The 23,143-nt window shown below is 40.8% G+C and overlaps 3 protein-coding genes across 6 annotated transcripts; all 3 read right to left on the bottom strand.

Moving 5' to 3' along the window:
• Positions 1-542: 542 nt before the first annotated feature.
• lypla2 (lysophospholipase 2) lies at positions 543-9,060 on the bottom strand. 3 transcript variants are annotated; one of them, XM_017696389.2, is made up of 10 exons: positions 8,925-9,060; positions 7,229-7,323; positions 6,945-6,976; positions 5,620-5,685; positions 4,744-4,791; positions 4,571-4,641; positions 4,144-4,217; positions 3,820-3,921; positions 3,084-3,260; positions 543-817 (listed from the first exon to the last, which is right to left on the bottom strand). In XM_017696389.2, the coding sequence occupies exons 2-10, from the start codon at positions 7,304-7,306 to the stop codon at positions 767-769; spliced, it is 699 nt and encodes a 232-aa protein (XP_017551878.1). In that variant the 5' UTR covers positions 7,307-7,323; positions 8,925-9,060; the 3' UTR covers positions 543-766. The 3 variants fall into 3 exon arrangements, with proteins under 3 accessions (XP_017551878.1, XP_017551883.1, XP_017551892.1); XM_017696394.2 differs by lacking the exon at positions 8,925-9,060 and adding an exon at positions 8,406-8,896; XM_017696403.2 differs by lacking the exon at positions 8,925-9,060 and adding an exon at positions 7,773-8,374.
• A 1,214-nt stretch (positions 9,061-10,274) lies between these two features.
• Positions 10,275-13,728, bottom strand: pithd1 (PITH (C-terminal proteasome-interacting domain of thioredoxin-like) domain containing 1). Its single transcript, XM_017696367.2, has 6 exons — positions 13,338-13,728; positions 12,321-12,364; positions 12,120-12,197; positions 11,928-12,032; positions 11,725-11,833; positions 10,275-11,095 (listed from the first exon to the last, which is right to left on the bottom strand). Exons 1-6 carry the CDS (start codon positions 13,530-13,532, stop codon positions 10,994-10,996), a joined length of 633 nt encoding a protein of 210 aa, XP_017551856.1. The 5' UTR covers positions 13,533-13,728; the 3' UTR covers positions 10,275-10,993.
• Positions 13,729-14,525: 797 nt separating this feature from the next.
• On the bottom strand, positions 14,526-22,228 carry eloa (elongin A). 2 transcript variants are annotated; one of them, XM_017696345.2, is made up of 12 exons: positions 22,073-22,228; positions 21,200-21,256; positions 20,506-20,618; positions 19,720-20,213; positions 19,056-19,333; positions 17,915-18,026; positions 17,603-17,755; positions 17,290-17,387; positions 16,637-16,817; positions 16,319-16,454; positions 15,310-15,455; positions 14,526-15,212 (listed from the first exon to the last, which is right to left on the bottom strand). In XM_017696345.2, the coding sequence occupies exons 1-12, from the start codon at positions 22,142-22,144 to the stop codon at positions 15,151-15,153; spliced, it is 1,902 nt and encodes a 633-aa protein (XP_017551834.2). In that variant the 5' UTR covers positions 22,145-22,228; the 3' UTR covers positions 14,526-15,150. The 2 variants fall into 2 exon arrangements, with proteins under 2 accessions (XP_017551834.2, XP_017551843.2); XM_017696354.2 differs by having other exon boundaries at positions 19,720-20,210.
• Positions 22,229-23,143: the final 915 nt, after the last annotated feature.

Below are 23,143 nucleotides of genomic sequence, written 5' to 3'. Positions count from 1 at the left end.
CACCAGTTACAGGCGTGGATGGACCACCAGCACCACAGGCCTATCAGAGGTGCACTCTCCAGCAGCCTGGGTGCGGCAGGCAACACTAGGATGCCTTAGCTTTGTGCTAATAAGCAGTGTAGCAGAGTGGTGCCCATATTGTAGGCAGAGAGAGAGGGAGAGAGAGACAGAGAGAGAGAGAGAGAGAGAGAGAGAGAGAGAGAGAGAGAGAGAGAGAGAGAGAGAGAGAGAGAGAGAGAGAGAGAGAGAGAGAGAGAGAGAGAGAGAGAGAGAGAGAGAGAGAGAGAGAGAGAGAGAGAGAGAGAGAGAGGAGAGAGAGAGAGAGAGAGAGAGAGAGAGAGAGAGAGAGGCTAGCAAGAAAGAGAGCAAGAGTGAGCCTAAAGGTTAAGATTTCAAAGTTAATGGGAATGTATTGTTGTTTTTAATAAAAATAAAAAATTCTGGGATTCTCCCAAATGTTGCTGGGTAAAACTGGGCACGTGTTGAGCGCATGTTTGTGTGCACTGAACATTATGTAATGTACAATGACACAGAACATCGAATGACTGTCCATTACATGTCTATGATCTTACAAAGGCATGAGGCACCAATGTACGAATGCGTTATTTTCACAGTATGTACAGACAGATGCTCATGCCTCTGTGTCCGTATGTGTGTGCGAGTACATGTATTTGTGTTTGTGTGGTAGGAGACGCTCATGGCTGTTTCCTGTGGGAGAATGGCGGGTCAGAGGTGAGAGGTCGGTGTCTTAAGGGTCACAGTGAGGTCAGATTCGGGGCAACAGCTTCTCGATGAAATTCTTCACATCAGACATCTCCTGCAGAGAGCATCAGAGTTAGGTATTAACACAAAAAGACATAGCATATTATTATAGACCAGGGTTGCTCAATCCTGGGCCTTGAGATCTACCACCCTAGTTATTTCAGATGCAACACACCTGGCTCTGATATTCAGATACTCTAAACTCTACAGGGTGGTAGATCTGCAGACCCAGGAACGGGCAGGCCTGCTATAGACAGTAGCTGTGGTCCAAAAGCTAGACTGCAGCTGAAAACGGTGATTCCTTGGCATCACTGTCTTATGAAGACTCCTTTTCTATGACTTAATGCAAAATGGTGAAGTCTACCAAGGCTGCCCTGTCACATCACTGGAAAACAGCCGTGCTGAAAACCCCACCAATAAAATCTTTAACCCTCCTATCGTCCTCAAATATAATAACAAATTTGGTTCTTCGGGTCAGTGTGACCCGAGGGATATTTACCTCCAGAAAATGATTTACAGAATATTGTTGACCACGTTTGTGTGACAGGCACTTTGTTTATTTGTTGAATACATAAATAACCCCTTGAAAATCAGTGCGTTGACGTGTCCTCTAGCGCCACCATCAGGCCAAACCTTTAAATTACAATTAATTTTTCATACAAATCTTCTCAAATTTACTTCTCAACATTAATGACCACAAGTCTTGTTTTGGTGATGATGGATAGGACCTTTACTGTAGCGCCACAATCAGAAAAACTTTCAGGTTGAGAGCACATTCATGACTCTCACAGAATGACCATGTTGATGACTCCACTTTTCCTCTCATTATTATTTATTTAGATATTTATTTACTTATTTTTTTATTTACATATTTTTTTATTTACTATTTTTTGTAATATATTTGTGTCTAGTTACTTTAAGATCTCGCTCACCCCTCCTCTTTTTATATCCGGGCTTGGGACCGGCAGTGGCAGAGTTATAGTTTTTTTTTTTGTGAACATGATAGTAGTCAAAACATGAAACAGTTCTTTATGCCCACAGTAAAGCTGCTAGTCTGCACTACTGTACACAGGATGTGCAGAGTGTATGCGCATGCTCCTTGCAGACATATTTTTTGCATTTTGAACAGGTTATGCTGGTCTTACAATCGTTTTGGGTCAGACAGACCTGACACCTGCCACGTTTCATGATATATCAATATATTTCATATATATATATGAAATATATCAACTCAAATGTATCACCTGCACCTGCAGGTGTGGTCATGTTAGGTCACACACACACTGACAGACAAGTTTTAACAGCTAAAACAGCTTGGGGTCAAATTGACCCCTGAGGACGACCAATGTGTGCAATAAGTGTTCAGCACATTGAAAAAATATCATCATGACAATTTTATGCTTTATCAGTTGTCCACATCAAATTAGGAATATGTAGCAAAAAAAGAAAAAAAATATGAAGCAAAAGAAAAAAGTTAACTACTATTTTTTGAATGATAAACATTGAATGGGGTCAAATTGACCCCAAGGACGATAGGAGGGTTAAGAAATGATCTCTTTAAAAAGGTCATATTCCATAACATGGTTATTTTAAGCAGCAACCAAACATTCACATTGACAAGAAGACATGTTAATTACTTGCTACACCAAGTTTTTGTATTGTAATAAAACAGGCATGTATGAGACTTAATAGATGACTAAATAGTATAGTGAGTAGTATCACAGCTGTGCTCACTAGCAACTGTTCAAATCCCTATACAGATAGTAACAGTAGTGACTTTGGCTGTCTTTGAAAAAAAAAAACTAATTTTTTACTTCATAAATTAAGTTTAATTAATTAATGCATTTTGTGGCCCCCAAAATGTGAATGATGCAATGTCTCACTCAATTTATACCATTTATACAACGTGTAGCAGCTGGTTTAATCTGTCAGCATTTCTCCTAAACTCAATGCATGCATAGAGGAATGTGGGCAAAACAAGGCCATAAACAGTATTCTGGTAGCATCCTCAAACATGTCGGAATGTAGGCTGCATTTCTCTCCTGTATTTGAAGGATTTTTCTAATTGGAACTGACTTCAATGACGTAGCAGTCTAGAAATACAGCCCACATAGACTGGAGCCCAGCTTTTGGAACGCAGCTATTAACAACACCAACACAGACACACAAAAAATAGTTTAGCCTACATCTGACTTCTGAATGTTTTGCACAGCCTAGAGCAATGAGAGATCGCAATGAGCTTGAAACAATTGGTACAGTGTATAGGCATCCAAATGCCACAGAAAAGTGAAAAGTTTGCGGATCAACTTGAGAAGACTCACCTGAGGGCAGGAGCTGTGCATGAGACCTGGGTAGGTGCGGAAGGAGACTTTCTGAGGGTTCACTATGGTCTTAAGCTTCTCGGCTGTCATAGCCCCAAACTGCACCGGAATCATTGGGTCCATCTCTCCATGGCATTGCAGAATGTGTATATCCTTGTTCGCACTGCCACTCGCCGCCTAGTGGAGCAACATTATGCACATGGGCTACCTTAATGTCTTATCACAACAGCAAGCGAGTGCTTAAATGCAGTATTGTATTCCAAAGCCTTAAACTTGTCTACTTTTTTAGATTAGGATATTCTAGCCACACATCTGAACACATTTAAATGCATTATCAGTATCATTTAGCAGATAAAAACAGCAAAAAATAAACATTGGTACCATCACCTGACACTTCCAGCCCTCTAGCAATTACCCTATAAATAGTGTCTTGATGAAACCATTAGGTTTGTTCATCGTTTTACTGTAATCACATGTTTAGAAACAGTACAGATGTGAAAATATCCTGTTCACACAAAAATATAGTTCAAAATGAGAGACCTAGTTGAACCTCAAGGAAGAGATCGAACACATTTTGACTGCCTGCCTAAACGAAGCATTAGGCAGCTGGCCGTAAAGCTTAGAGCAATCAGAGTAGTCATTCCTGCCCGCTTGTTTTTAATCTGATTGTGTCTTTGTAGACAAGCTAAAGCTTACAAGATAAAAAAATGCACACATCAACACACAGAGCCCACACCTGTGGGAAGGTCTTGTGAAGAGGTAACCAACAGCTTAGAGCAACCACACCCGCAAGCTGCTGCTGACAGGTAAGAGCAGTGTAGAGGGAGAGAGCTCCACCCTGGAGATGAGATACAAACAAACAGACTCTTATATAATCAGAATGAAATAAAACATTAGCAAATATCTGAATTGCCTTACTTAGCCAATTACAACTGAGAAGAACTCAGGAGGTGGATCACTGTGATGTAGGTAAAAGCCCACACATGGACAATTGTCAATGTGCATTTTATTTAGCAAATGATCACGACAGAAAAGCACTGGGCAGGCAGCATTTACTCACCTGAGAGAATCCACCAAGGAGTACACGATTTGCTGGTATTCCATTTTTTGTCTCATGGTCAATAATGGCCTTGACTGCACAAGAGGCAAAAAGTGAATCCTTTGACAGAACATGGCATCATCAAATATTAATAATCATACTGTTACTTTAAAATGTACATGCCAAGCATTATGCAAATTCTCCCTTAAGCTATGATCTACTGAGTCATTAAAATTATAAAACAAGGATTGTTTAAAAGTTTAGTTTTCCATTGAGTCCGTTTACTCCTACTTTAATTTAAGCAGCTTACATGACACATTTTTACTATAACACAACTTTAATGTTGCTTCAGAGGCAAACTGAGGCTGCCAATGTGTGGTAGAAATTCCAGACTGCTATCTTAGGAAAATGGTCCACAATGCATTGCGTTTTTCAACTTTTTGCTTACTGTTCTCGGCTGCTCTCTTAATTCCTGCCTCATCCTCAGGAGACTCTGGGCTCAGGCCCATCAAGTCAAACCTAAAAAAATATTTGATATCATACAAATCAATATAGGCTAAATATGAGAATATCAATCTCAAGAATGGATAAAGAATGATGATGGTATTAAAAGTTGCTTACCATGAGGGCATGGTCATCTTCATGTTGAGCGTTACAGGAATTCTAGGTCTGTAGGCATAAATCAAATCAACCAACAACTCAAAAGTAAATAAAAGATGAAAAAACATGATTTAAAAAAAACGATACAATCTATACTAAATCAAATACATAAAGATATTGCAAAAAATTGTTCAGTTTATTTAAAGTCAAATGCTTCTAGAAAAATACTTTCATCACTCAATAACTTAGGTGTAAGAATTACTGTCAGTCATCAAAAGTACTTGGTTCAACAACTCCACACAAGTATAAAACCACTAAGACTTCCTTTAAGACTAAATATGCCTGGAAATTTCTATCATCATTAGTACTCTCACCATCTTTCCCACTAAACAAGTCTTCATGCACTTAGACCCTTCTCTTGATAACTAACCCTCTTGATTTGTGCATTAGCATTATACAATTAACTTGCAATAAAATTCTCATGTCCATTATCTGTTACATATATTCCACAGACTTCTTGTATCCACTTTCTCTTTTGCAGCAATTTTCCAATGACCAATAACCATTCATCTATTTGTACTGACTAGTTCTTGTTACATGTTACTGCTTTATTCCAACCCTAGTGAAACTGAAAAATCAATAAATAGCCTAAAAAATGTCCTTAAGATTTAAATAGCAATTAAATGAACAAAACTAATCACTTTAGTTTTAAACTAGACCTAATAGTTTGGTAAAGAATGACTTCTTTATAAGCATCCAATTTCAAATAACTGTACTGGAACAAATTCAAGTAGTCAGCATTATCTCATTGTGTGCTGATTATTTTACTCAACTTTTCGGAACATTTTTATCACAGTTATTCTAGATCCCACTGTAATTATCAATTCACATACTTACGCATGTGGACAGATGTACTTCACGTACGGCAGCCTAATAGACGTCATGGCATCAGACCAGCCATGTCTGAACAAAGAAGCAAGTAGTAGTATGAGCAAGGTGATGGGACACAAAATGTTCATGTATGCTTTTTTCTTTTTTACATCATGCAACTATAAAAAGACTGAGCTGAACAACACGCAATTACAAGGGTAAAAGTAATTTTAAGGAGGAAATAAGGAAACGTCCACTATCAGAAAGACAGACAACAGAAGCTAATAATATCTAGTAACTTAAGTTTCGCAACTACTGTAGACAGTAGCCTATTAATGTTTACAACACAGTAACTTCTGCAACATCACAAGCAGGAAGACTAATTCATTAAATGCTTAATCAGAGGGGGTTTAAATTATAACTTTAAGGCCTTACATTCTGACCTACACTTTATGTACAAATGTATTGGGTCACCTAAAGGAGCTTTTATGACATCCCGCTCAAAATTCAAAGGTATTAATATGGCGTTGGTTTCCCCTTTGCAGCTATAACAGCTTCCACTCTTCTGGGAAGCTTTCAACAAGATTCTGAAGTGTGACTGTGGGAATTTTTGCCCATTTATCCAGAAGAGCAATCACCGTTCTAGTTCTGATAGGGTTGAGGTCAGGGCTCTGGGAGGGCCAGTCAAGTTTTTCCCACACCAAACTCACCCAACCATGCCTTTATGGACCTTGCTTTGTGCACTGAGGCACAGTCATGCTGGAACAGAAAAATGGCCTTCCCCAAACTCTTTCCACAAAGTTGGAAGTATAGAATTATCCAAAATGTCTTGGTCTGCTGAGGCATTAAGATTAAGATTTTCCTTCACTGGAATTAGGGGCCTAGACCAACCCCTGAAAAACAACCTCATAGTATTAACATAAATGGCATCATCCTATTACAGTACCATGCACTAATTCAGTGAGCTCTGTATAGCGACCCATTCTTTCACACGTGTTTAAAGGCAGACTGCATGACTGGGTGCTGGATTTTATACACCTGTGGCAATGGGACCAAATGAAACACCTGAAAGAGGTGTATCCCAATACTTTTGTTCATATAGTGTATTACAGCACTTAATAGGTAGACACATTATTACACAATTATACTTGATAATTAATAATTATAATAGTTAATATTATTAATAATAATAATATTAATAATAATAATAATTAATTTAGCATTACGGGTGAGTATAGCTCAAAATTTTTATGTTTAATAGCATCGCCAGGTCCATTACTCTTGTCTAAACTGCTCAACTGGCCACCCTTGTTTGCACACCTAAAACCATCACCACAGTATTCAGAACCTACCCTGTGTCACCCAGACCATGGAGAAAGATGACCTGCAGAGGAAAAAACAGAAACTGTTATTGTTTTACATGCTGTGATAGTGCAACTATCAACTACATGATATCAGTGTGACTAATAAGAAATCTCTGAATACGATACTGTACAAGACTTACACACACAGGAACATGAAAACATATTTAATGGAAGCAATTTGGCAACACTTCATCCAGAAAACAGCAGGAAAAGCACCACAACTAAGTATTTGTGAGCCACACTGAAATAAAAGACAAAGTTCGCTCTCTCACCGCAGCGGTCTCTTTCTCTGTCCCAGATACCGTCACAGCCTCGGCGAGCAGCGGCACAGACATGTTGTTGCCACACATACACTGTAAAGGGGGTGCTTTCACAAGAAAATCAGTGTTACAACACAGTCAGTACAACATGATCAGAAGTGACAAAAAAATGAACAGCAATTCCACTGACTCAGCAGATCTGGAACTCATTAACTAACACTATTAGGGCTTATTCTTAAATAGCTGGAGTCACGACTATTTTAGGCACCAAAACAGCAAGCATATACAAATATACAGCACTTGGTAAAGTGCTAATGAGTAATAACCAAATGGAAAATAGTTAATGTGTAAACCCAGGAGATAACCACAGGCTCCACAGGTAGAAGTGGGTCTATACTGAGTGTAAAACCATCACGGAAGTAAGTGGGTTAATAAATCGACTGGTTTGACTGTTAAAGGCAGCACGGCTTACATGTTCTATCTAGCAATACGATCAGTTAACAACAACTAAAAGCCATTTTTGTTTCCATGTTGAAACATGATTCATTCATCCTACCAGTAAATACGACTGAGGCAACTTCCCCTCCGTGGTCTCAATGGCTTAAACGGGAATCACGAGTGTTGAATTACCCTTAACTCGGGACAGCGTTAGTCTTTCCAGCCACGAACGAGGTCAAACACATACCACACCAACGGCTTTGAACTACAATGTCTGAAGGCAGGAGCGCAAACACGTCTGTGAGCGGCTTCAGCTGACAACACGAGCTTCCACCTGACTTCCATTACACTAAGCAGGACACAGGTTTGTCTGCCCTGCGCTTCAGAACCGGATCATATTCCTCGCTACACTAAAAGCAGAGATGATGGGCACCAGCACAGTGCTCCGGTCTAAAACGGCCATCGTGCAGCGCTCTCATCGAAACACCTGTCCTGCAGAGCCTGTGGGCGGACGGACGGGTTGCTTTCGGCAATGAAAGTGAAAAAAAGACCACAGAACTGTCCAACAAGCGAAACATTACAAGAGGAAAAACAGCGGCGAGCGGCCGCGAGTTAATGGCTGCCTGGATATTTCACAGAAGAGCGTGTATGCTGGTGTCAGGAGGTGTGCTGAGAGCATGCGCTACCACTACAGCACGGCAACTCCTCAGCCAGCACTAGCTAACTACACCAGCCTACTCCCGTCTCTCACCAGAGCTTCTTCAGGGAACCGGTGTTAAAGTAGAGCAGACAACGTCTCTCGTGTGCTCCAAGCCTACTTTTCATTTGGTATTCAAACTGAGAGGAAGAGGGGGCGGACAAGGAAAAACAATAGAGGGGGAGGGAGGAAGAGAGCAGAGCGGCTTAGCTCCGTTTAGCCGGCTAGTGGAATTCAGGATGCTACACAGGCAAACCCGAGGGATTGTTTCAGCTTTGAATGCGCTCGTTCATCCCCTCAGACAGCGCGCTTAATCCCGCTCCGCCTGCTCTCTCCATATCCCCACACTGGGAGCCGCGCAGCCTGCGCGGAGCTTCAGCTGTCGGTATTGTCTGGCCAAACCCCGCTGCCCTCTCCTCTACTGCAGCAGCTAACTCGGGGCCTACTGTGAACAAGAGGGCCCCTTTCGACCTCATCACCAAGACGGCGCCGCAGAGGCCAACAATTTTCGTTTCTGACGATTAAAGGAGTTATTAGAAACCACGGCCCACCGCTGTAAATTCATACACTCACCGCTCGCTCTCGCAGGTCACAACGGAACTTCCGCTGCTTTCTGCCGGAGAGGGGCGGGCAACGGACCGCGTGACGCAATCGTCAGCGCACCCTCCCCGGAGAACATTAAACAGAGTGATGTGTGTGATGCGCGTACACATGTGCGCGTGCGCGTTTTAAAACAGCCTACAGACTAAACTAGCTTAAAGTCAACACAGTTACAGCAGCACACCCTGCACATCTCGTTCCCTCGCAGTCAATTCCAGACAGTGTAGTGTTGCTTTACACTCGCAATTCAAATGAACGTGACAGCGCATCCTCTTCGCATCCCTGCGCGTTAAACAGGCTGCTTTCGTTAGTTTGCCTTTAAAATTTAGCTGTGTAGCTACACGATCTCTGATTTGACTGGTTGCTGATCCCGAGTGCTTTCCGCATTGTGCCACATACAACCAGAGGACTTGTAGAGCGGAGAATTCCCGCTCTGTAATGTCTTCCGGTTTCCTCAAACACTAGAGGGCGCTCCCGAGCGAGTCCAAAATGAATAGGTTGGTAGGAGCAGTTGAGCAAAATCATAGTTTACAAACGCGTAAACATTTTTAATGGAAACAACTGCAATCATTTCCTGAACAGTGAATATCATAAAACATATTATCGTGCGGTTGGTTAGTGTAGTGGTTAACACCTCTGCCTTCTACACTGTAGACTGGGGTTCAATCCCCACCTGGGTAAACACCCTACACTATACCAATAACAGCCCTTTGGGCAAGACTCCTAACTCCGCCTTGGCCTCCCTGTGTAAAATGATCAAATTGTAAGTCGCTCTGGATAAGAGCGACAGCCAAATGCCATAAATGTTAACACCGCTGTTTTACTTTAAGAGCTTTTAAACTCGAGCTGTAGGAGTTTAAAACTGCCCCCCCCCATGTATGTCCATGACGTCAGGGAGCGCGAACAGCCAATGAGCTGCTCCGCTCGCCAATCAATCATCCCGCCTCCTGCTGCCCAAAACCCGCGTGCTGTCGAAAAAAGGAAATATATAGATGAGTTTTGTTTTTTTTAGTGAAATACAGCATCCTACTCTCTGAAATGAAAGAAACGTTCTCTGCGAGTGATTAGAAGCTACTTTAACTTTTCGTTTTTAGCCGTTGAGCTCCATTCACTCCCATTCATTGAGGCGCCCTCTGCTGATGAGCCGTTCTGTTTTTGATACAGCGGGAGGAATAGGGCGTGGCCAGGCTCCTCATAAACCGGCTCTAGTTCAACTTCATCGTGAATGGGCGGGGCTAAAATGCTGTAGACTAAATATATGGATTTTTGTAAATACGGTATTTTTTTGTGACAGCACAAAAAGACAATTAATTCAACACGGGCCGTTTTTGCAGATTATTTTAGTTGTGTGGATACGTTTCAACACTTTAAACATGTTTACATGCTACATCAGACTTTCACTCCAAAAAAGTGAGGAAAATTCGATCTTTGATGACATAAGCACTTTATATAAACATGAAATTTCTCATTAGTGCAGACTGGAAACACAGTGGTCTCATCACTTAAACATTTGCAGCACTGAAAGGCAGGAATTCACGGAGTAAAGCTTATTCTAGAAATGATGTTGATTCAACTTTTGAAAATATTATTCAGAAAATGTAGGTATTTATCTTAAACAAAGCTTCTTTTGTAGTTCTTAACTAGTTGGCAAAAAAAGTATTCAAAGGTAAATTAATGGTAGTCTTACCTTGCCAGCATTTGTTATTTAAACACTCTAAAATTACAAGGTACTTGCGGTAGACATCATTGTTGAATTTCTTTAACCCTTTCAATCAACAATTCATTTCATCAATTCAGTTCATCAGCAATTTCATCAGCTGGTTTTTGAGCTTATATTGAAAAGCATTTCAACGAGGGTGTAAACATGCACTTGTCTCTGGATATTTATTGGCACACAAAAAAAAACGTTTCAGTTGAATCAATCGCCATTGCCAAAAAAAATCCTTTTGAAATATGACAAGATATTTTCCTGTCCTGGCTAATGCACTTCAGCGTTACCAAAAATCATTCATCTCATTCAGACAGCTCGAGCTCATTATTCGTCACGATATGAAGTGTGTCTGTGGAGTCATTGTTTCCACTTTATGATCTGCTGGATTTGCTGCTGCCTCATAGTTACAGATCGTCACCTCATGTCTGTGAGCCTATGAGAAACAGCAGACAGACAAAAAGATAAAATGGATTTAAAGATGAACAATTATTGACTCTAAATTTATCAACAAAGCTTTAATCCTAATGTCACTGCTTCTATCATTTTATACTCACTCCTGTTCCTGTTGACACACCACACTGGTTTGTTCTGTGTGCTTTCACAGAGACATATAGGAAAGTATACTGCAGCTGCTCAGTTTGGTTTTCCAAAACTACTCTCAACTCAGAGAAAAAGCTACCAACATATCTATAAAATGTCCAATGACACAATATCATAAAGTTGTGCAGCTGGAAAGTATGATTAGTTAAAAAAGGAAAAAAAGAATTTACCCTAACAAATCCTCTGAGTATTTCATGAAGTAGATGAGACACCACAAGTAAACTCCCTTTACTGCACATACTGCAGAGGATACTGCATTTGGTAATGTTTAGTGGATGTTATGATGCCCCTTTTGTGGAACACCACTTTCCATTCAATATAAAACGTTGTGTTTTTTTTTTGTTTTGTTGTAATAGTTGAGCCAAAATGAAAAATTATAAACAGACCTTCCCCATATTTGAAACATTTCATTTTGGTATATTCTGGCATAAAACAACAAAAAACCAGCACAAAATGAATTACCTCAGCGTACTGTCCACGAAGCCCAATGTAATAGACACGAGTGGAATCTGCCCCGAAGTTCCGAGGAATATGAATAGACAAGTGGTGTACGTTGGAAAAGCGGGCAATCCTGAACAAACAAAAACAGCAAAAGACTCCAGCATTGGTTATCACTCAAGACAATGTATTACATATACAAAAACACTCAGATTCAGTGCACTTACTTAGTTGGATATTCAAGTTCCGCCAGCGCATCCCTGTTGAGACGGAATGCTTGTTCTGGCTCTCTGCTTGTATCATCAAATGACATCTGTGGTATGTTCTTGTACCTGCACATTGACAGAAATATCAGAATGCACCCTAATGCAAAATGAAAATCACTATCAGGTAGAACACCACACTCAATGTACGCTTACAGTCTCATTTCAGCTGGGTGGGACTCATCATCCTCACCGGAAATTATAATTCCTTTCAGCTTCACGCTTCCAGTGAACCTGAAAGCAAGCAAGAAACATTACATGAAGAATAAGGAAAACAGAAATGCTGCTCTCTGTGTAGTGCACGTGAACCATATGAGTGCAGCATGTATGTGAGATACAGGAGGATTGCTTTCTCACGGGATATTGAACAGAAGCTCCTCATCAGCATCACTCTCCACATACTGGAAAAAAAGAGCAATAAAGTGGATTACAGCAAGAAAGGTGAAGCTGAATTTATCTGTTCAGCTACTGCATCAAGCATACAATGGGTCGGTTCCCTGCTCAAGGTTAAGGCCTTGTCCTTGCAGTGAAGATGTTCCATTGTCATGTAGGCTTAATCCCTGTCTGGGAAACTGACCATACATGTCCAAACGTTTGTAGACACCTGCTCATCCACTGTTTCTTCAGTATTAAAGGGTATTAAATGCAGTCTGCAAAAACAGCCTGCACACTTCTGGGGAGGCTTTATACCATATGTTGAAGCATTACTGCAAGGATTTAACAGCCACAATAGCTTTAGTGAGGTCAAATACTGACGTTGGTTGATTAGTTCTGGATCTCAAACTGTGAACACACTACAAAGATATTGATAGGACTCTGCAGATGCTTGGCACCAATACGCTCATTTGTGGCTGCTCCAGGGCGTCCTGTTCTATTGGCAATGCTTTTTGAAAAGATTATACAATATGTGTGCCTTATTGCTCGCCTGTGTCTGCAGTGGGTACACCTTAAAGTAGCTGAACACACTCTGGATACTTTTGGACATATGGAACATGATTTGGCTGCTACTCAGCTTTACTGCATCAGAGCACAGCAGTGTTTCTTTGACATCAAACCGTGACTGTATATGTAAATCCGCATTACAATGAATTACATTGTATTCCACTGCCATTAAACCCCGAGGATTCTCCTCAGTTGATGTCTGCAAGGTTAAGTACATCATGGCAGCAGCGACAGAGGGTTTATCATCACCAGACTTCTTCAGCTTCAGCATTAGAGAGGTGCAGCATTGCGAAGTTCAGTATTATGCTTTAATACTACTCGATATACAGATAATTACCAAGCTTTTCATGAACGGAACATGGAAAACAGCGTCCTATTCCCCGTGACTCCACAGCTACAGCTGTACAAATCTTAACTAAACCTTTCAGATACCTTTTCCCGGTCCGTGCGTTGATCCCACGGCTTGAATACGAGTTTGCCGTCACCGTCTCGGCTTTCATTCAGACACTGCAGCTTCTCCGTGTCAATGCGTCTGTACAGCCCGTATTCCAGGCCCCGTTCAGCGGGCTCGTGGTCGACTTCACAACAGCCACCGCCGTGTCCGTGTCCGTGCCCGTGCCCAGACATGTGGTCTTTACGAGACTGATAAGCAGTAAAAGAAAAGTCAAAGTTTTCTACACCCGGCAAGTCTACCTTCACCACTTACTGACAGGGTTCCCGAGACCGTGCTGAGAGTTTAAACCACACACAGCAACACAACAAGCACAACTGCCCGTGTAGACGGCACTACTAGCGGAAGCCCGAGTATTAAGAATCCACCCCTTTGATTGGACAGAGGGCAACTGGCGAGTAACCAATAGCGAGTAGAGTTTGCAGTCCCTTCATTTACACGCAATAATGACTTCGCAATGTGGCCATGGCTCCTCTCTCCCTATGTAATGCAGCTCTGCCTACACGGGAAAGATTGATAGTGCACTAGAAGTCAAGTACTTAGCCGTTTGGGACGCGAGCAGGATGGCCTTATAAGGATTTGGTGAAAGCGCCACCTAGCGAGTTTTACTCGGCACTAATCCCCTTGTCAGCAAATGAAGGCAGAAGCACGTTTGCGGTTACCGGTGTTCCTTGAACCAAGGGAACAGTGTTCATTCGCGCGACGACCATTAATTATATAGTTAGTTTTGACTGCACAGGACTAGTCTTACCGCTAGCACGTTCTCGTTCCTCCACATGTAAACATTAAAAAGTCACATGCTGAAACTCTAATCACTATTGTTGGAGTTGATTTCTTTTGTGGTGAAAATTAAATTGTTGCATGTAATTCTTCAAACTCCACTAAGTAAAATTCACTTAGATTTTCAACTTTATTTTTTAAGATTTAAACTGATTTATCCCATGTTAATATTTAGAAGAGAGCTGACATTGTGAGATAAAACATTAACATATAAAAGTTTAATTTCGACGTTCTAAGTTAGAATTCGGCTTTGTGCATGTGAAATTTCACTTGTTTACTTATATTACTTGTTCAAACTAAGTTTCTGATATCAAAAATAGCCTTATATATTCATGCATGAGGGACTTCAAACACAGACCAAGCACACAAAAAAAATACATCAAACAAAATGAGGGCAAAATGTCGATTTTATTAAAAATGTCCATATAACATTTATTAAAATCTATTAAAATGACTATTGTTGATCCTCTTCCATTTAGGGCCAAGTTCTGGGAAACCAGGTCCACAGACCGAAAATGAATACAATCGAGTGGAGTTGTACGGCCCCTGACTGATTCCTCCTCTCTCTCCTCAGTCATGTGGGATTAATTCATTCGCTGTCTTACATGTTTCCTTGACTGTGAATTAAATAAAGCTGAGAAACAACAAATGCTCACACTCTCACTACTGTGGGTACTCTTTCCTTATGAAGAGAAAAGTTTAGGATTCTCTGATTGTGACGTTAATTAAATACACAGGTCAAAACAACCAAGAAAATCCCATGTCCCACCGTAGTGTAATGTACTGTACAGCGTGTGACTGTTGAAAGTGGGAAGAAGCCTGCATGCCAAGGCAAGACTGTTTAGTGTGTGTGTGTGCATATGGTTTTTCCAGTTGTTCCAGTGATCTGCATGGACACAATTAAAAGCATTAAAACACAGAGGAGAGGAGGCATTACATTAAAATGAGTATTGACTCTACACTTTCTCAGTCCACATTTACTCTCAGAACAGAAACCCAGTCTCTCTTCTTCCTCTACCGTCGAGAAAATCTGTTCTTAAAAGCTTTGATAGTTTTAGCCATCATAGGGGCAATTTCTGGAAAAAAGAGAGGATAAAATCAGAGAAGGTCTCTACATAAACATGCTGCAACGTAGAAGAAAAAGAAACGTAGTATCTTCCTTCATTTACTCACTTTTGACCTGTGGTTTGTCTCTGGCACTGTGGCCAACACTGCTGCTAGGAGCAGAAGAACGAGAGGATTCAGGAGGACTGCTGTAGGAAGACTGGCCACCTTCACTTGACTGACTGTGGGAGCTGTGGGGCATTGCTGCTCGGATTCTGAAATATAATATAATGAAATGAAATAAAAGATTTCAGATGTTTTTAAATTACTTTAACTTGGAATATTTAAACAATCATGTATTTAAGAAGCCAAAAAGGTGATCTGGGTAAAGTATACATCACTACAGAATACAAATGTAAAGCCAAAGTTCCATACAGTCAGATCGGATTGTAAAATAGGCACATACAAAATTATTGACAAAAAACTGTTATTTTACAGTTTCATCTTTGGTATATCTGTTTAACAACCTGAAAAAAAGCCTGATTTGCAGTCAATCCAAAGCATTATCAAGATCATCTATAATACTAATAATAAACATAGAAAAAAAAACACCAGTTATTGCACATGGCATCCCATACACTGCAAAACAGCACATAATTTATATGTATGTAAAATAAAATTAAGATTTTTTTTCTCTTTCCAGTTGTAATTTTTACACTATAATGTTTAGTCAGTAGGGGAAGCTGTATACTGACTGGCTGATATCAAACCGCCTGCAAGCACCAATTGGCTCACAAGTTGTTTAATTGGTTCCCTAATAAAACATCTGCATGAATCAGGGCATTCTTCATCTAAATGATATGTAAGTAAGGCACTGGCAGGCTGGCATATGATTGCAGACACAAAGGCTGATTCATCATCTGTGCTCAAAATCTGCTTGTTTCCATGTAATTTGTGACTTATGAAATAAGATTCATAAATCAGACACAGAGCCATTTGTACGTAATTAAAGGCAGTTAAATATTAGATGTTTCTTTACACAGCTCTGATGAATAAGAGCGAGACTGAACTTGAATAGTCAGTGTAATAGAACAGAACTGAATTTCTCAGCCTGGAAGCTAAAACCGCTTTTACTCACTTGAGTGGAGTTGGACCTGCAGCAATAACACTGGTGCTGGTAGAGCCACTTTTAGTGCCAAACTTCTCCTGTCTTCTCCGAACATCACGAGGTGGCTTAGCAGCCGAATTTACGTATGCCATTTTTACTTGTCGACCTGTGAGGGATTCGCACAAGAACTTAACTCACTACAGACAGTGTAGACAATACTGTCAATTAAATAAAGAATTCTGAAGCCCTAACTTGCCCGGAAGGGAAAGTGATTGACATAAAGCTGAATGCGTATACAGTTTCCCTATGTTCTTCATTAAAACCCCTACAGGAAGTACGTGTGAATACCTTTGGGCTTATTGGCATGAGCAGAGCTGATGTTCTGTGTGAGCATACGCAGGCGCTCCTCTCGTTCATCGTGCAGGCGTAGATACAGCTCTCTCCAGGACTCGTACTCTTGAGGAGATTCACGCTTAAAGTCCCGCTGGCAGTGCCGCATCCACAGCTCATCTGTTTCCTCCATAAAATACTTGAGAGGCAGACAACATTGATCATAACCCATTCTCCCATCAACACATTATTATTGCATACATTTGATTAGCTCAGCATTCTAAATATGCAGTATATAATCTGTATAGCAGAGCTGAATGAAAATGGCCCCAAACACAACTACTGTGCATTTTGTACATTGTGGGGCCTTTGTTTACACACACAGACATTCTATCATCTTAGTACTACCTCATGGACTACAACTACTATAAACACTAGAACTTAAGCTGCATTGCTTTGTGCATGACTATGCATGAGAATGGTGCTTGGACAGTGGGCAAAGGTTTGATACTGTACACACTATGTACTGAGAATAGTTCAGGAATGAAATGACATAAATTACAATTAACACAAGCACCAATATTTTTTGTTTGTATTTGCACAGGATTTACTTCTCCTAGCACTTGCCTCATTATAAACCCTGCATTTAGTACATATGTATAGACACATACCTGATTACACTGCTCAATGCGGAATAGCTGCTCTGGAGTACATCTCTCCAGAACTGGCTCCAAAATCTCAAAAGGTACACCACCAACTTCATCAATAGCTGAAAAAGCAAATGTCACATCAGTACAACATAGTTAAGGTGATTTCAGAAATTTATCATGGCTAGTTTGGAGCACTGGATCTTGCACACAGCATTTACTAATCTATGTATTTTCTAAGAAAATGTTGCTCATCATTTGGATATTACAAGATTAAAAACAGTAACCATCAAAATTCCTTCACTCCAATGTCTGCATTATTCAGTTTGCAACTTACAGTCAATATTGTTCTGCAGGACTCTAATGCACTGCTCATAGAGGGTCATCATCTTGGGAAGATATGAAGTCTTTGCCCCGGAGTATACCACCATTTTAGAATTGAAACGTCGACCTGTGAATCCAGCATCCTCTTCTTCACATGATACGGGAACTAGTGGAATCCAGGAGGGAAAGCATATCAAATAAAGGCATGAGAAGGTACTCAGTTATGCTAAGGACGTTTGATGCTTTTCTTTAAGTTTCTTGTGTCATAAGTAATATCCATCACTCAATAAAGCTTTCAGCAGCCAACAATGACCAAATGTCCAACCTTTGCGTCTCTGTGGGGACAGCGGGGTGACATCGATTGAGGGCAGTGGTCTGTAGTTGGGTTGAATGGCTGGCAAAGGGATATCAGGGAGAGTAGGCACCACATCAACTACCTGAAGAAAATGATGAGATCCACAGATAAATAATCAGGAAAGACATGAAGTGTTAAAGAAAAACTTTGTTTAAAAGTTTAAAACTTACTCAAGTAACTATTGTTATTAACCTCAACCCCTATTGTTATTAACTTATTAAAAAGAAAAATCCATATTTACATTGTAGTTCACACAAGCATGTTTTCCTAAACCATACCTCCCACTAAATGAAAAGTTCAGTTAAAAATCTAATTTACACAATTTCCGACTGACCCCAGAAGTTGCAGATTAGCCAAGACATGTTTGGTTTCCAAATTTTGGTTGGAGCCAAGAGGGTAACATGGCTAACAAACACTAGAAGTCATTAGTCACACAAATCTATCCATTAATACATCCTCAAAGATGTTGACAGTTTATGACACAGTATAACCTACTGCAAATTAAAGAAAAAAAAAAGAACTTCACCAAGTAGCTGGATGTTGTAGGCAGCCATTTTAGTCAAAAGGGGCTTTGTGGTGAATCAATCCCCTCGATTCCCCCCACATGCTTAATGCTGTCATATGGACATCACATTGATTTCTTTCTTCTTTTTTTTTTTTTTTTTTAAATAAATAACTGTTTAACACTGAATTTTGGAACTACACATATGCTCTGAAATAAAAACAAAAGAGATCTCAAATATAATCTAGTGTTTTTATGCCTGTGTGATATGCAGGCACGTGAATGGATGACAGGGCCAAGTCAGACCAAACTGGGCACAACACCTGTCTAAAATGGCTGCACCCAGCATCCAGCTATGCAGTGAAGTTTTGTTGGGTGACTTCTGACTTCTAGCGTCTCTTAGCAACATTAGGCTCGCAGGTCCAGTTTAAAAAAAGAAAAAGAAAAAATATTTTGGACACACCTTGGCATGTCTTAGCAACCTCTGGGGTAAGTGGGCAACTTGAGTAAATGAAGACTTCTTGTTATACCAATACTTTTTCATTATATAAATTACATCATCACTGGTTGCTAAGACTCTTGTGTTGAATGTTGAAGTGACAGCCTCACCTTCCTGCGTTTCTCTGGCATGGTGTGCGTGGACACTGACGGAATAGCTGGCTCAGGCTGTTTACTGCGAGTTCCGTTAGATTTGCTGGACTTGGACACTGAAGGAGCAGGTGCAGGGGCAACAGGCTGAGATTTTTGAGAAGTTTTCTTCTTCTTCTTACTCGGGGAAGGTTCGTCATATGTAAGAAAGGATTCAAAAGACATAGTGGGAGCCTCAAAAGGTTCGTCTTCATCATCCCGTGCAGGCTCTGGCTTGTCCCTTCTTTCGCGAGGTCTGCCTGGAAATACACAGAGGACCACAGGAGTCAGGATCCTTGGATAATTACTAGACAAAGTAACAAAAAGAGCAGTACACACAAATGCATGCAGGTCTTGTCCATTTAGGAAGCATGCCCACACCTGGAACAGGGATGCGGCTTTTACGGTTTGAGTTAAAGTAAGCAAATCGGTTCTGTCTTTGCTCAGCCATGCATTTTTTGTGGCTGATGTGCCCTACAAAACCTGCAAAAGATGCTTGATGGAGCGACTGATCCCCATGTTTCGATGGTGTGCTTTATGTGTATTCTATCAATTTATACGGAAGGTCTCAATATCTGTCTATATAAGTGAAAATATATGCAGTAAAACATAACATCTTAATATCCAAAAAAGTGCAAAGACTTACCTTCACTGACTCCTTTCCTTTCTCGCTTACTTTCATGAGGGGTGGAGTGACGACTGTGTTTGGATGACGTGTGTGTAGCAACACCTTTGTGCTCCCTCTCATCATTGCGTATCCGTGTCTCACTGGCACTCGCAGTGTGAGCAGGCTGCTTGCGCCTCTCCTGATCCCTGGAGGAGTGAGAGCCGTGTTCTCTCGCTGGCTCTCTGTGCAGCTTGCTGTGTCTGATTTCTTTGCGGGGAGGACTAGGCAGTGGCTCTTCTGCTGGGCTCTCATACTCTTCTGACTGATACTCCTGTGCCCTGCTGTCGTGGGGGCTGTAGTGATGTTCAGGGGACTCAGAATAGGCTTGCTGATATTCATTTTCATCCTCCTCCTCCTCCTCTTCTTCTTCGTCTTCTTCTACAGGTGGTGGTGAAGGTTCTCTGGCACGTTTGTAGCCCCTGGTATCGTCTGTCCGTGAGTAGGAGCGGCCCTCTCTTGGATTACTAGGTCTGCTGATATATAATGGCGACACATTAATGGTTGTGTCTTTAAAGGCTGCAGGAGAGTTACAGCTTGGCCAGTAAAGATATCCTGTTCTGCAGAACACACTGGAAGCTAGACTGCTCAAGAGGATGCCCAGTTATGCAATTTTGTAATAAGCTTAGGCTGGGATATTTTGCACCTCTACTCCAACTAGCACCTTGAGCTGCTAGCTGCTTTACACTGGTATCAAAGGCCGACTTTGACTTCGCTACTGATGTCAATGTTTACAGCACTACTATTAAAGTGGGTATCAAAGCTTACCTATCTCCAGACTGGGGTACCAGTTTCTTCCACTTGGCCACTAGGTTCTTTGCAGCCTCCCCTGCAATGTTATGTTTGCGCAGTGAATTTACAGTTTTCCCAACACCTGTTTCCTGTAAGAACATAAAGATATTAGCTTAGCATAAATAATGCACATTTCACAGTGTCTGAAATTCCTAAGCACTCACTTGTTATTTGTGGGCTGTAATTTTTCCTACATATCTTTCAACACTGCCAGTACATAAACATGTATAAAATGTAGAAACTGGGACAAAATGCAGCTGAACTAGCATTAGATAAAATTAGAAATGGTCTTTCTGTAGTGTGAAAAAATCCAATAAAAGTAATAAAATGCAGAAATTTCAGCACTTTAACCTAGTGCCATGTTAACCTTTTTGGAGTACAGTAAACATCTCACCAAATATCACTACAGAATTTTGGTCAAATCTAGACATGCTTATCTGCTGATATCAATATGGACCTGAAATCACTGAGCATTCCTTTTTAAAACTGACATTTCAAATAGTGATTAAAAGCTTTCTAGTGTTTGAAACGGCATAACCAAAAAAAGTTTTAAAAAAAAGCATACTGTATTTGCGATCCTACAGTACTGACTATGCTGATGGACACAAATACAGGTCACATCATACTGAAACTGATTGAATTAAACAGCAAGAGGATTGCTTAATCATACCACAAGGATGTCTACAGTCATGGGCAGTTTCCCCGAGCCTCTTGAGGTCTTCAGCAGCTGGAAACAGGAAATGATAAATTGTTGAGAAGGATTAAGCAAAATGACCACTAAAACAGCAGGCTACATAGCCAGTACTGAAGAGTGTAACTAAATGCCTTTAAGTGTCTTTGGGTTATGGACAACAAACTCACTCATAAATAAAATATATTAAAAATATAATTATATATATAAATAAATGTACACAAAATTTATTTACACTGCATTCGACAATCAGTGAAACCGCAGGTAATTTCCACATTCACATCACTGCTGTCGTGGCCTGTAAAGCACCGAGCACAGGGTATTACGGGCAGTTAAAAAGGCAGTTTGTTTACTTAGACACATTGCTAAGCTAGCAACGGAATCAGCTTCGGAAGCACTGTTTCAGGCAAAAGCACACCGTGGTACATGTTTGAAGCGTCTTAGTTTAGTCCCTGTAGCCTTTGTAATCGAGCTAGAAGCGGCCAAGAATGTCGTCAGAAAAACTACATCCAACCACCCACGGCCTGTCTGTCTGCCCGTCTGTCTGTCTGTCTACCTGTTATTATCAGCTGCTATTATCAAATGCGCCTGTCATTTCTCACGATTCGTACCAAGCGCACGGCGTCGGTATGCAGTGTTTAAATCGAGGGGCATAAAACAAATAGGACTCAGAGCTGACTGTCACACCGGACTTCTCCAGTTAACTGAGCGCTTTTGCTGTCGCGCAGCCACTTTCCGCGCTCCAGTCGTGGATTTGTCCTCCACCCTGCCGCAGGAGAGTTATAAACCCTGGCTGTGTCGCATTTCCCCGCGCCAGGCTGTACTTTCTCAATGACAGCCGACGTGTCCTACCTTCCTAGGCTCCTGGTTCTCCGAGAGCCTTGACTGCAACTTCTCCACCGCCTCCAGCAGCTCCTCCGCCATGTTTCCCAGCTGCTACATAGTGCCCGGAAGCCGCTCCGCCTCAGCTCTGAGCAAGGCCAGTTCACATGGAGATCCCGGAAAGACGTCACCGCGCAGCCACAAAGTAAACACGAGTCCAGCTGAGGACGTTTCTCTTCAGCCTTCGGAGCAGCGATCTGTGGTGTCTTTAGCCTGTAAGAGGGAAGAATAAAACCAGCAAATCAACTGTGTTTTGTGTATTCAGTTTGTACATCAGCGTTAGTTTATATATATATATATATATATATATATATATATATATATATATATATATATATATATATATATATAGGGGTTAAGTGTAGTCAATTTAAACAAAGCTAAAGCGTTTAAATGAAGGTTTCGACACTGTTAGGATTTCTGAAAGTGCTACAGCTGTGAAAACTGTGTTTATTTAACTCTGTTGTAGCGCATTGGAACAGATGCGTGTGCTGCTGAATGAATTACTTACATTTTAAAATTAAATTCAGACATTGTTGTCAGTCCAGCTGATGAAGGCCCGAAACGACGGCTCTCACTCAACAGTACAATTTAAAAAAAGGCAGCATTAACTGGGTCTAGAGACATGTTTAAAATAAGATACAGCTCTAGGTGTTTTCAACCACCAGCAGTTAGCTTTCATTAACTCTTTATTTTAATAACTGAATCTAAAACGAGCAACAAGACAGTAGGATATGCCTTTCGGAGAGGTAAATAGATGACATTGTATGGTCATCATGATGAATTAAACCCTTTTCTGAGAACGTCATGGTTGACATCAATACATCTAGAACCTAGAACCTGCAAAGATCATTAAAACAGCATACTTTTCCTTGTTTCACTGGATGAATTGCAGCCTAATTGGCTGTAGTGGTGCACAGGAATGCTGTGAAATGTATGTAGTTTTCCATGGTCCTTTTTAAATGTAATGGACACATTGTCATTCGAACTTATCTAATTCAAGAGCTGTACCCAACCAAATTACACTGTGATCTCAAACTC

This window comes from Pygocentrus nattereri, chromosome 27 (assembly GCF_015220715.1).
Source record: "Pygocentrus nattereri isolate fPygNat1 chromosome 27, fPygNat1.pri, whole genome shotgun sequence".
Classification (NCBI taxonomy): Eukaryota; Metazoa; Chordata; class Actinopteri; order Characiformes; family Serrasalmidae; genus Pygocentrus; species Pygocentrus nattereri.
Note: the sequence above shows the minus strand (reverse complement) of the source record. Positions and strands in the feature narration are given on the sequence as shown.